Here is a 14,333-nt window from a genome sequence, read left to right as displayed (position 1 = left end):
TTGTACCCGCCTCAACCACTTTCTCTATTAGCCCATTCCATATACACACTACCATCTGTGTAAATAAGATCCCCCTCACGTTCTTCTGAAATCTTTCTCCTCTCACCTTAATCCTATGCTCTCTACTTTTCAATTCCCCACCACTGGGAAAAAAAAGACGACATTCATTCATTTGTTCGATTCTCCTCATGATTTTACACACATCAGCAATGTTACCCCTCATTCTCCAAAGTTCCAAGAAATAATGTCTTGTCCTAGTCAAGCTCTGTCTATAATTCAGACCGACTAGTTCTGGCAATGTCCTCGTAAATATTTTTTTCACTCTTTCCTGTTTAACTATGTCTTTCCTATAACAGGGTGATCAAACTTGTACACAGTACTCCAAGTGCGTTCTTACCAATGACTCATACAACTGTAATATTTTGTCCTAACTCCTATACCCAATGCCTGGACTGATGAATGCCAGCATGACAAATGCCTTCTTCCATATCCTTTCTAACTGTGACACTGCTTTCACAGAACCATGTAGTTGTACTGTTCGATCCAGGACCTTACGATTTACTGTATAAGTCTTATCGTGATTTGACCTTTCCAAAGTGCAACTGTTCACACTTATTCTGTATTGAATTGCAGTTGCAAATTATCAGCCCACTTCCTCATCTGATCAAGATCCTTCTGGAATTTTTGATAACCTTCCTTGCTATGAATGATACCTCCTAATTTTGAACCAGCTGCAAACTTTACTGATCTTGCCTTGTACATTCACTTCCAAATCATTTATACAAATAACTAGTAACAAATGTCCAACCATCGATCCCTGTGGCAAACCGCAAGCCTTCAGACAAAGAATCAACCTTCATATCTCACCCTTTGCTTCCAATCACCGAGCCAATTTGGAATGCAATTAGCTAACTCTCCCTGGATCCCATGCAACTTAAACTTCATGAACAGTCTGCCACGTGGGACCTTGTTAAAGCTAATACTAAAATGCATTTAGACAGTGTCAAATGCACTACCCTCATCGATCCTCTCGGATACATCTTTGCAAAATTCTGAAAGAGTTGTCAGACATACTGACTGTACTTGATTAGACGTTGACTATCCAAATGTTAGTTGATCCTGTCCCTCAGTATCCTCTCCAACATGCCTACCACCGATGTCAGTCTCACTGGCCTGTAGTTCCCTGAATTGTCTTTGATACCTTTCTTAAGCAATTAACCACATTCCAGTGATCTGGAACTTCACCGATGGCTAAAGATGAAGCAGAGTCGAATGTTGGGACAGAATAGAGTGAGAAGAAGTGAATGAAGGAAGTTGGCTGTATTGACAGGCAAAAGTAGGAGGCATTAACTGAGGAGAGTGGCATATCGTGACTGCAGTGAGTCAGATGATGTGGATGTTAAAGTGACGTGGCGTGGGAGGTATGTTGGTTGCATTGACGGAGGAAAATAAAATTCAGTGATTGTGATGCATGTGCTTCAGAGACGGGGCAGAGTTGGATGTAATGACAGGATGGAGTGAAATACAGTAAATTTAGAAAGTACGATGTAATGACAGATGGGAGTGTCAGGTAGTGACTGAAAATTTGGGATACAGAGACTGAGGGGCGTGGAATGTATTGACTGAGGGTATATCGACGCTGTCAGTGAGGAGAGTAGGAATCAGTGCATAATATGAGTGAAATTTAGTGTATGTAGAGTATAGGATATGAAAGAGCGGGGTAGATTGTTGTGGTTTGGATGAGTGGACACATTGACGAATGTTAATGAGATGTGCCTGAGGGGAGGGTACTGCAGTGATTGAGGGAAATGGGCTGACGGGAATGGGATGGAGTGAGAGTGAGAGGAGGCCGTTACAGCGACTGAGGGGATATGGAGGCAGTGTTTAAGGGGTATGTCATGATGTGACTGAGGATTCTGGGATGCAGTGACAAAGAGAAGTAGTATATAGTAACTGAGATGTATGGAACGTAGCGACTGAGTGGAGAGGATGCAGTGGCCATGTCTTTTTGCATATTGTGACTGAGATGAGTTGAACTAAATTGACTGGAATGCAGAGACTGAAGGCAGACAGGAAGTAAGTGAGGGGACTGGAGTGCCGTAACTGAATGGAGTATCATTCAGGAATTGGTTGTGAGAGACAGTTACAGAGGTGAGTGGGTTGTGGCAACTGAAGAGAATGAGATGTATTCACTGAGGGAAGTATGAACATCGCATTGAGGGAGTGGGCTCGCTTGAGTCATCTGAGTGTCATGCCGTGACAGGGATGTAGGAAGTGAAGGAAGGGAAACAATGACTGACGGCACTGCGGTGAAGTGAGTGATGTGAAAAGGATACAATGAATGAGGGATGTTGAAAATGGCACTGTGAAAATTGTCTGATGAACAGTCAGAGTGGAATGGGATGTAATGATTGAGGGTATTGGGATGTAGTAACTCAGTGAAGTGAGGTGCAGTGACTCTGAGATGCTGAATGCTTTGACTGAGAAAAGTGTGATGTGAGGAGTGAAGAGAGAGTGGCAACATAACAGAGTTGGGAATGATGTTGTGATGAAATGAGTGACACATAGTTTGATGATGTGAGTGTATTGCAGTGACTGAGAGGAGTGTGATTTTATGAGGGACTGAAATAATGTGATTTGGTGGAATGAGATGTTGCGACTGAAGAAATGGGGTGCTGTAATTGTTTGATTGAGATGAGGTGACTGAGGGGAGTGTGATGCATTGACGGAAGAAGGAGGGATTCAGTGATTGATTGGAATGTAATGTCGTGCGTGAGGGAATAGGATGCCGTTATTGAGATGTGTGAAATTATACCCTGATGTAAATGGAACGCAGTGATTGATGCAAATGTGATTTAGTAACTTAGGGTTTGGGAGCGATAATTGAGGAAATGGCAATAATTTCTTGAGAGGAATGTGATGTGATGACAAAAGGGTATGCGATGTAATGACTGACGGGAGAGGAATGCAGTGGCCAGACTTGTTGAATGCAGAGATTGAGGAGAGGAGGAGAATTTGATTAAGGGTATTAAGGTGCAGTGACAGAGATATCAGAATACAGTGATGAAAGAGAGTGAATTATAATGACTACGGCAATGGGATCAATGACTGATGGCAATTTGCTGTAGTCACTGAGGGGAGATGTATACCACAAAAGTGGAGAATTATATCTAATGATTGGAAGGAGTTGGATTAAGGTAAATGAGGTGCAGTGACTGATAGGAGTGTAAATCGGTGACTGAGGAGTGTGTCAGAAAGTCAGGTAACAGAGATGCAGAGACTGAGGGGAGTGTGACTTCGGTACTGAGGGGTTGGAGTAAAGAAATTGAGGCGAGTAGGATCTAGGCACACAGGTAAGTAGAATTAAGTTATTGAGTTTGATATATATTAGTCGATGGACATGTGATGAACAACTGACTGAGGGGAGTGCGGTGCAGTGATTGAAATAATATGGAAGCTGTACTGAAGAGAATGGGATGCAGTTTTTTTGAAATTATAATTTATCTTTTGTGATGTGGGCATATGTGGCTGAGCAATATTTATTTCTCGTCCATAGTTGCCCTTGTGAAGGTGGCGCTGAGCTGTCTTTTTAACCATTGGAGTCCACCTATCTCCGAATGCCATTACAGAGGGAATTAGTGCATTTTGACCCAAAGATAGTGGCATGAGGAGAACTTTAAGATTGTGGTGTTCCTATGTATCTGCTGCGCTTGTCCTTCCAGATGGAAGTGATCGTGAGTTTGGGACGGTTTTGTCTGATAATCTTTCAACACATTTTGCAATGCATCGTTGGATAGTACATATTGCTGCTACTGATTGTGAGTACTCAGACAGAAAGGATGCATGCGGATCTCATGTCACTCATATGTGCTACTTTGACCTGGGTTGTCCAGGTTTTTTGAATGTTCTTGGAGCTTTATCGATCCAGGTAAGTGGGGAGTATTTTATCACATTCCTGATTTGTACCTTGTAAATGGTGAATGCACTTTGGGGAGCCAGAACTTGGTGTTGTTGTTCTTATTCTTGCAGCTTATTCTGTTTGGCAGAAAAAAAAACAAAAACTTCCAGCTCGGCGAACAGAACCACAGCTTATTCTGTTTGGCATGCAAGTAGTCCTGTTTAGCAACTTCACCAGGTTAACACCACATTTTCAAGTATGTCTGGTGTTGCTCTTGGCATGTTCTGCTGCATTGATTCAGGGGAATGGAATGTACTGACTGATGAGAGAAGGACATGGTGTCATAGTGAAGTGCGATCTAGTCAGTGGGGAGTGGGATGTAGTGACAGAGCGGGGTAGATTGTAGTGACTAAGGTGAGTTGGATTCAGCGACAGAGTCGTAATATGGTGTGATTGAAGGGACTGAGACGAAATGACTGTGTTGACTGTAATGCAATGGCTGAAGGAATGGTTTTCAGTGACTGAGGGAACGGTTTACAGTGACTGAGGGGATTGAGAATTAGTAACTCGGTGCAATGGTTATAGTCATTAACGGATATTGAATGCCTTGACTAAGAAGGATTGGATATAATAACTGGAGGAATGGGATGTAGTATTTGAGGGAAGTAAGATGTCGTGACTGCGTGGAATGGAATATATGAAAGGAGTGGGATATAGTCACTGAGGGATGTAGGATGCAATGGTAAAGTTAAGTGGGTTATGTGACAGACGGGTGTAGGATGCAATAACTGATCATAATGAGAATGCAGTGACGGGATACGTTGACAGAGATAAGAGTGATGGCAAGACTGAAGGGTGGGATTCATTGCCAGACACTCTCTGTTTTTGTATCCCTGTCTTTGTCTTTCTTCCTTTATTTCTGTTTCCCAGTCGTTGTATGTCTTTTACTCCAACTGTCCCTCCCTCCCTGCCTCATACCGGCTGTCCATCTTTCTGTGTGTCCCTGTCTTTTTGTTTTTATTTCATTCTCCAATTCTACATCTCGTTGCCTCCTTTTTTCTCTGTCTCTCTCATTTCTCTTTCTCTCTGTATCACCGTGTATCTGCCTTCGCCTGTCTGTGATTACTTACTTCTCTGCATCTCTGCCTCCCAGTCTCAGTTTATCTCATCCTTTCTGTGTATGTCCCTGCTTTCATCTATACTTCCCTGTCTTCATCGATCTGACACTTTCTTTCTGTGCCTTACAGTCTCCAGCTCTCCGTCTCTCTCAATCAGTGTTTCCTTGCCTTCATCGGTTTCTCTCAAAATGTGTCCCCTCTCCTTTGTCTGCCTGGATCTCCACATCTCCTTGAGTCAGGCAGCGTTTTGATCTCTCTCTGAGAATCAAGCGAGGAGGCAAATAGAGGGTGTGGAAGGTCAGTAAAGATAAAATATAGAAGATAAAGAATTGATGAGTTGGGAGCAATGAGAAGAGAAGTGGAAGCAAGGAGTGAAGATTGGCCATGGTGTGAGAAGAACGATGTCTAGAGGAGTGAACTGACAGCAAGATAACTAAAACACAGAAAGAGAAGACCTAAACGAGAAACAGGTGTCAAGGGGCAAAAATGGGATTAGTTGAATCGTACAAACCAATACTGTACCTTGTGTATAATTCTGGGTGTATGTAGCATGTTGGTGGTCTTTCTATTATGTTTAGATACTCAATATCAATGGGTTAAAGTGTTGATCACTTCGGAGACAGAGATCGAAAATGAAGAGGCGAAGAAAATCGCCATGCAGAAGGTAAGAGATTCTGCCATACAAAAAGTGCAGATATAGATTCACCTCCAGCTGGCGCCTCTTCACTATCCATAATGACTCATTGTGGAGTGGAGCTCAACAAAAATAAACTATTACTGTGTCATAGGCGGGTTGTCCTCATGTCATGCATACACGCACATTGATTGGGAAAAGGGAGCGTGTCCTCCCAAGGGCCGAATGGTTACCTTGGTACTGTTAACCTGCTCATTGTAAGGGATGGGTTGAATGGGTCGGCACTGTTCCAGGGTAACAGACTCGATAAGGAGAGACTGAATGGCCTCCTGTTCCAGTCTAACAGGATTGAAAGTGGAGCAGAGTGGTGTTGCATTACTGAGTAACAGGCACAGGATGGAGATCGAATGTCCTTCTTCTGCTTTTTGGTTTGCCTTACTTTATTTATATCTCACTTCCTGTCTTCTATTTCTCCCTCTCCCTTCCACATTCCCCGTTTGTAAAATCCTTGACTTCTGTCCTCATCTATCTGTTTCATTCCCACAGACTGTCTTTTACTGCAATCCTCCTATTGCCTTTGCTTCCTCCTCACTTTCTCTCTCATTCTACCTGTCTTTCCTCTCTATTCTTGTTACTGCTATGTCTCAGCCTCTGTCACTTCCCTCCGATTCCCTGTCTTACTTCTGTTTTTATCTCAAAATCTATCTATACTTCTTGCTTCATTTGTATTCCCTCGTGGGATATGACTGCCTGTTTGTATCTGCACTTGAACTCAGTAGCTTGCTAGGGCATTTCAGAGGGCAGTTGAGAATCAGCCACATCGCTGTGAATGTGCATTTGCAAGCAGGCTAGGCAAGCTGAGGATTGCAAATTCCCTCCTTTGAAAGGCACCAGTGAGCCAGATTAATTTCTCCGAACAAATGAACTGCAGATGCTGTAAATCAGAAACAAGAAGAGCAATTGCTCAAACAGCTCATCAAGTCTGACAGCATATGTGTAGAGAAATCAAAGTTAACGTTTCAGATCACGTTATCCTTCCTCAAAACTACTTTTCCCCAACAGTTGGCATCGATTTCAACACCATCCTGCGAGTCATAATTTCAATCTTATTGAATTAAAATTCTACGTCTACAATGGTGGGATTCGAACACAGCGCTCCAGAACATGACCTGAATTTCTGAAATAATAGTCCAGCGGTAATAGTACTGAGCTAATTCATTTCGTGGTTATGATATCTTTTCCTTTCCCTTCTGTGTTCCAGCTTCAGGAGATGGTCAACAAGCAAGCTGGCCAAGGGATGGACTTAGTCTTGGAAGAGGGATATTGTTCAGCCGTGGACATCTCGGACTCTGAAAGAAGCTGACCGTGTTCATAAGACCCTGACATCCGTTGATGAGATCACCTGGTTGATATCATGCGTGTAACTGAACGACTTGGTCTCCGCTTCACAGATTTGACCGCAGCAAACTCTTAGAAATTGTTTATTTTTCACTGTTTTCAGGTAGCATATCATTTGAAAACATTTATGCTACTTCACTGTTGTCAAGTTGCGTTTTATATAAAGTCTGCTTATGTTCCTGAAGAGTTAGATTCGGCAAGCTGTTGCATTTTACAGAGATAATCAAGTCGAAACTAGATAATAGGAGTTGTCCTTGTACTGGATGAGTAAATATTCACTCTAGGGAACAATGGGGAACAATGCATGGGTTTAATTGGGAAACGCAAGGTGCTGTTGTCATCTGCCAGGAGCTGGACTGGTGGACTGCAATGTTGACCGTGGGTGGGTTTCTTTTGCCGAACATATGAACCAGGATGATGTATAATATTCTGTGCAGTGGGAACAAGCACATTCTGTGGCAGTGTCGATTAGCTTTGTATTGGCCTTATAGTGCCATGGACCATGGTTTGATTCCAGCTTCGAGCGATCGTCTTCGTGGAGTTTGCACATTGTCCCCGTGTCTGAGAGGGTTTCCACTGGGTGCTCTGAATTCCATCTGCAGTCCAAAGGTAATGCAAGTTCGGTGGATTGGCCATGCTAAACTGCCCATATTTTTCAGTAGTTTGTAAATTAGTCGTGTTAGCCATGGGAAATACAGGGTTACAGGGATATCTGTGCTTTGGATGCTCTTCAGAGGATTGATGTGGACTTGTTGGATTGAACGGCCTGTTTCCACACAGTGAGCATTCGATTTTTGAAAAACGTCAGGTGTTGTTATTTCAGTTAAACTACTTGTAAGTGCTGATATCCTGGTATCAAAGTGATAGATTCCCTATCTCTTTCAACATTAGAATCACCTCAATAGTATTGAGTGGCCCTCACTACACGTGCGATCTGGTATAGTCTAAATTATTCGATCATGTGGGCTAGTAGGCTTTCTGGTAGTCTTATAGTTTGTGAAGGGTCCTCGCCCAAACAGAAGACCTGGTCGACTCGTCTTAGTGCTCTTTTTATTTAAACCAAATCTGGTTCATTTTTCTACTGTTAATAATGATCCTGGCAAATTTGTTGAAACGCCTGGTGCATTCCCCCAATTTATATGTCACCAGAAGGAGTCACTGCCAGAGTGGATATGCACACAAGTCTGACCCGAATGAACAGTACTTTTACCATAACCATCATTATCTGACAGTCGCTCAATAAATGGAATTACAAATTGACTAATCGTGTTCCCATCAGGGATGACTGACCACGCCATCCCCAAAATTTTGTCGCTGGAAATGGTACCCGTGTGCAATCCGGGACACCTAATCTTTCATCAGCGCACACCAAATACCTTCCCCACATTATTCATGTTTGAGTCTCCTACTTCCCCTTTGTTACTACAGATAAACTTGATCTTCTGAGAGAAATTGTTCCTGATCAAGTATCGACACTGCTACATGTGAAGGATAGGAGAACGTTCTGTTTCTTTGGCTTCTTTGATTCCCCTTTCGTTTTCTATTCTCACCTTCCTACCTCGACAGTTGGGGGATATCGTCCTGAACTACAGTAATTTCATCTTGAATTTGCAGCTGGCTATCTCCTTGATCTCCTCAGGATTCGGAACATTGTATACATCGAGCATAACATGCCAACAATGACTGTCCTGTTTCTGTCCTATCGACTCTAATTGATTCAAAGATTAAACTATTTATTATTATCTCGTGCAGTTAATACCTTGTATACGGATGGACTATCTTCATTTGCTATCTCAGAGGGTCTGGCACTCTCTTGGGCTTAAAACATGCGATCGTGTGGTATATACTCACCATGACTGTTTGTCCTGGCCTTAACTCTATTGCGCTGGTTTTGAGTCAAAGTGCGCTTTGTTTTGCTGCTGCTTCTTTGCCATTTCATGAACTGCGACATAGTTGGCCTGTTTTCACTGTTTCTACAAACTATTGTACATACTTTTCAGATGCAATAACGGCAACGTCAGGGTTCTAATCGTTACATCCCCTCCGCTCCTCTCATGCATCTTCCAGCTATGAGTTTATCGCGGGTGTAGCCTGTGGATGAAGAGGCTGTATTGCTCACTATCATCAGTACTTAAGGAAGGACTGCTTGCCATAAATTTCGACTTTGTTGCACCATCTTAGCCATAATTTCTTTTGGACTCATCCATTCCACAATTTCACTAGATTGTGGTCTTTCAGACCATATGTCTTCCTGACTACTCTATCCACCTGTCGAGCCACCCTCAGGGTACAATGGACGTGAACTTCCAGATCTCTCTGTTCATCAGCTTTTCACAAGGCTCTTCCGTTTACAGTATAGTTCGATCTGAAATTAGACTTCCCAAAATACATCAACTCACATTTGCCTGGATTGAAATCCATTTGCCACTTCTACGCCCAACACTCCAGCCTATCTATATTCTCCTGTATTCTTTGACAGTCACTTATGCTTTCTGCTACGCTACCAATCTTCATGTCATCTGCAAAATTACTGATTCAGTCCAACAATGCCCTCGTCCAGATCAGTTTTGTATATCACAAACAACAATGGCCCAGTACTAATTCCTGTGGAACGCCACTAGTCACCTTTCTCCATTTCGAGAAAATCACTTCAGATACTACTCTCTTCTCCTGTTGCTCACCCAGTTCTTTATCCATCTAGCTATAACACCCTGCACACCATGTAACTTCACTTTCTCCATTAGTTTATCATGGGGAACATTATCAAACACCTTACTAAAGTCCACGATTTTGACATCTACACCCTTTCTTCATCTAACAACTTGGTCACTTCTTCAAAGAAGTTGACAAGGTATGATCTGCCCTGCACAAAACCATGTTGCCTATCAATGATAATAGAACATAGAAAATAGAACATAGAGAACATAGAACATAGAATAGTACAGCACAGAACAGGCCCTTTAGCCCACGATATTTTGCTGACCACTGATCCTCATGTATGCACCCTCAAATTTCTGTGACCACATGCATGTCCAGTAGTCTCTTAAATGTCCCCAATGACCTTGCTTCCACAATTGCTGCTGGCAACTCATTCCATGCTCTCACAAATCTCTGTGTAAATAATCCGCCTCTAACATCCCCCAACCAGCTTAAAACTATGACCCCTCGTGTTAGTCATTTCTGCCCTAGGAAATAGTCTCTGACTATCGACTCTATCTATGCCTCTCATTTTCTTGTATACCTCAACTGGGTCCCCTCTCTTCCTCCTTTTCTCCAATGGAAAAAGTCCGAGCTCAGTCAAGCTCTCTTCATAAGATATGCCCTCCAGTCCAGGCAGCATCCTGGTAAATCTCCTCTGAATCCTCTCCAAAGCATCCACATCTTTCCTATAATAGGGTGACCAGAACTGGACGCAGTATTCCAAGTGCCGTCTAACCAAAGTTTTATAGAGCTGCAACAATATCCCACGACTCTTAAACGCAATCCCCCTGTTCATGAAAGCCAAAACACCATACGCTTTCTTAACAACCCTGTCCACTTGGTGGCCATTTTAAGGGACCTATGTACCTGCACACCAAGATCCTTCTGTTCCTCCACACTGCCAACAATCTTATCCTTAATCCTGTACTCAGCTTTCAAATTCGACATTCCAAAATGCATCACCTCGCATTTATCCAGGTTGAACTCCGTCTGTCACCTCTCAGCCCATCTCTGCATCCTGTCAATGTTCCGCTGCAGCTTACAACAGCCCTCTATACTGTCAACGACACCTCCAACCTTTGTGTCGTCTGAAAACTTGCTGACCCATCCTTCAATCCCCTCATCCAAGTTATTAATATAAATTACAAACAGTAGAGGCCCAAGGACAGAGCCCTGTGGAACACCACTCCCCACAGACTTCCAGGCAGAATATTTTCCTTCTACTAACTCTCGCTGTCTTCTGTTGGCCAGACAATTCTGTATCCAAACACCTGCGTACCCCTGTATCCCATTCCTCCTGACCTTCTGAATGAGCCTACCATGGGGAATCTTATCAAATGCTTTGCTGAAGTCCATATACACCGCGTCCACCGCTGGACTCTCATAAACATTTCTAGTCACATCCTCAAATAACTCGATAAGGTTTGTGAGGCATGACCTTTCTAACACCTTGCAGACGACAGACGTGAGACTTACTGGTCTGTAATTGTCTGGGATTTCCCTATTTCCTTTCTTGAAGAGAGGAATTATATTTGCCTCTCTCCAGTCCTCAGGTTCGACTCCAGTGCAGACCGAGGATGCAAAGACCTTCGCAAGTGGCAAAGCAATTGCATTTCTCGTTTCCCAAAGCAGCCGAGGACAAACCTGGTCCGGGCCTTGCGAATTGTCAATCTTAATGTTTGACAAAATTTTCAGCACATCAACTTCCTCTATCTCTATCCATTCCAGCATGCACACCTGCTCTTCAAAGGTTTCATTCATTATAAAGTTCGTTTCTTTCGTAAAGACAGAAGCAAAAAAGTCATTTAGGGCTTCCCCTACCTCCTCAGACTCCACACACAAATTCCCTATGCTATCCCTTGGCCCTACTCTTTCCTTGACCAATCTCTTATTCCTCACGTAAGTGTAAAATGCCTTTGTGTTCTCCCTAATCCGTTCTGCCAAGCCTTTCCCGTGCCCCCTCCGGGCTCTCCTCAGACCATTTTTGATCTCCTTCCTCGCCTGCCAGTAGTCCTCTAGAGCTGAGCTTGACCCTAGCTTCCTCCACCTTATGTAAGCTACCTTTTTGCTTTTGATGAGAAGCTCCACCACTCTCGTCATCCAAGGTTCCTCTATCTTACCACTTCTTTCCTGTCTCAGAGGGACATATTTATTCATCACTTGCAACAGCTGTTCCTTAAACAGTCTCCACATGTCTATGTTGCCTTTCCCATGGAACAATTGCTCCCAATCCATGCTTCCTAACTCATGTCTCATTGCATCATAGTTTCTTCTTCCCCAATAAAATATCCTCCCATTTTGCCTAATCCTCTCCTTCTCCATAGCTGTGTAGAATGTGAAGCAGTTGTGATCACTATCACCACAACGCTCTCCCACAACGATCTGATACCTGCCCCGGCTCGTTTCCGAGCACCAAGTTTAGAATGGCCTCTCCCCTGTCGGCCTGTCAACGTACTGAGTTAGGAAACACTCCTGAACACACCTTACAAAAACAGCTCCATTCAGATCTTCTGCTCGAAGGAGGTTCAATATTGGGAACGTTAAAGTTTCCCATTACAACAACTCTACTAAGTCCACACTTTTCTAAAATCTGCCGACCGATGCTTTCTTCAATCTCCCTGCTGCTATTGGGGGGCCTGTATTCAACCCCTAACGAGGTGACTGCTCCCTTGCTCTTCCAAATTTCCACCCATACTGACTCGGTAGGCAGATCTTCCTCGACAATGGAAGCTTCTGTAGCTGTGATACACTCTCTGATTAGTAGCGCTACACCCCCTCCTCTTTTCCCCTTCCCTATTCTTTTTAAATGCTCTAAACACTGGAACATCCGGCAACCATTCCTGCCCCTGAGAACCCATGTCTCTGTTACAACATCGGAGCACCAGGTACTGGTCCATGATCTAAGTTCATCACTTTTATTCCTGATTCTCCTTGCATTAAAGCAAACATACTTTAACTGATCCCTTGGTTCCTTCCCAGGAAAATCCTTCCCACTAGCTGGTCTACCTCTTGCTATTGCCTCATCTGCATCAACTCGCACCTCCGATATACAGCTCAGATTCCCACCCCCCTGCCATACTAGTTTAAACCCTCTCGAACTACTCGAGCAAACCTTCCATCCAGGATATTTGTCCCCTTCCAGTTCTGCAACCCGTCCTTTTTGTACAGGTCCCACCTGCCCCAGAAGGCATCCCAATTATCTACATATCTGAAGCCCTCCCTCCTTCACCAGCTGCGCAGCCAAGTGTTAAGCTGCGCCCGCTCCCTGTTCCTCGCCACGCTATCTCGTGGCACCGGTAGTAAACTAGAAACCACTACTCTGTTCGTCCTGCTTTGCAGCTTCCATCCTAATTCTCTGAAATCACTTTTTATATCCTCGATCCTTTTCCTGGCTATATCATTAGTGCCAATATGTAACAAGATTTCTGGCTGTTCGCCCTCCCCTTTTAGAACCTTATACGCCCGATTGGAGACGACCTGGACCCTGGCACCAGGGAGGCAACATACCTTCCGGGAATCCCGATCCTGACCACAAAATCTCCTGTCGATTCCCCTAACTATCGAGTCCCCTGCCACGAGTACTTTTGTATTCTGCTCCCTTCCCTTCTTTGCTACAGTGGCAGGCCCAGTGCCAGAGAAGTGACTGCTATGGCAGTCATCAGTATCCAAAACAGGATACTTATTGCTGAGGGGAATGTCCACAGGGGATCTCTTCACTGTCTGTCTGTCCCCTTTCCTCCCCTAACTGTAACCCATCTATCCTTGTCCTCATTCTTTTCCAACTATAATTAGATTTTATTCCGCAGTGCTTTCTCCAACAGCTTTCCCACGACTGATGTCGGGCTCATTGGTTTGTAGATACTGGAATATCCGTACTACCCTTCTTGCACAGGGGACATTATTGACAACCCTCTAATCCTCTGGTACTTCAACTGTGTTTAAGGATGCTACAAAGATATCTGTCAGGCCCCCAGCTATTTCCTCTTTCGCCTCCCTCAGCAATCTGTGATAGATCCCATCCGGTGCTAGGGATTTGTCCACCATACTATCTTCTAGCCTATCCAACCCATCTTCCATTCTTATGTGAACGTGATGCATAGTAAACAAACTTATATCTCTAATCTCAAGATTCATCATGCCCCTCTCCTAAGTAAACACTGATATTGGGAATCTCAGGCATTTTCTCAGGTTCGACACCCAACCATCCTTCCTTATCCTTTATGGGCCAACCCTTTCTCTAGTTACCCTGTTGCTTCTTATATATGAATAAAAGGCGTTCGGGATTCTCCTTAGTTCTGCTCATTAATTTTTTTCATGGCCCATTTTATCCCGCTTTATTTGTCGTTTAAGATTGGCCCTAGTCTCTTAATATTCCTCCAAGGCCTGTTCTGTTATTAGCTGCCTGGACCTTATGCATGCTTCCCTTTTCCTCTTGGATAGTACGATTGCTTGTACGATTTCTCCTGTCATCCACGGTTCATTAATCTTGTCTTCCCTATCTCTTGTTTTCAAAGAGACATGCCTATCCTTCACTATCTTCAATCTGTGTTTAAAAGCCCCCACATATCAAATGCGCAGTTCTCTT

At 43.6% G+C, this 14,333-nt stretch overlaps 1 protein-coding gene across 2 annotated transcripts in view; it reads left to right on the top strand.

Annotated features, from left to right (window-relative positions):
* LOC122541158 (pancreatic secretory granule membrane major glycoprotein GP2-like) overlaps window positions 1-8,781 on the top strand; it is a 43,583-nt gene extending 34,802 nt beyond the window's left edge. Inside the window, exons 7-8 of one of the 2 annotated variants that reach the window (XM_043677771.2) lie at window positions 5,595-5,680; window positions 6,912-8,781. In XM_043677771.2, coding sequence (XP_043533706.2) covers window positions 5,595-5,680; window positions 6,912-7,013 — 188 coding nt within the window. In that variant the 3' untranslated portion in view covers window positions 7,014-8,781. The remainder of the gene's footprint in view (window positions 1-5,594; window positions 5,681-6,911) is intronic. The other variant, XM_087978938.1, reaches the window with a different exon arrangement.
* Window positions 8,782-14,333: the final 5,552 nt, after the last annotated feature.

The sequence above is a fragment of the Chiloscyllium plagiosum genome, unplaced genomic scaffold (genome assembly GCF_037043375.1).
Source record: "Chiloscyllium plagiosum isolate Xiang-an unplaced genomic scaffold, Cpla_swu_hap1 HiC_scaffold_35, whole genome shotgun sequence".
NCBI lineage: Eukaryota > Metazoa > Chordata > Chondrichthyes > Orectolobiformes > Hemiscylliidae > Chiloscyllium > Chiloscyllium plagiosum.
This window is presented reverse-complemented; position numbering and strand designations above follow the sequence as displayed.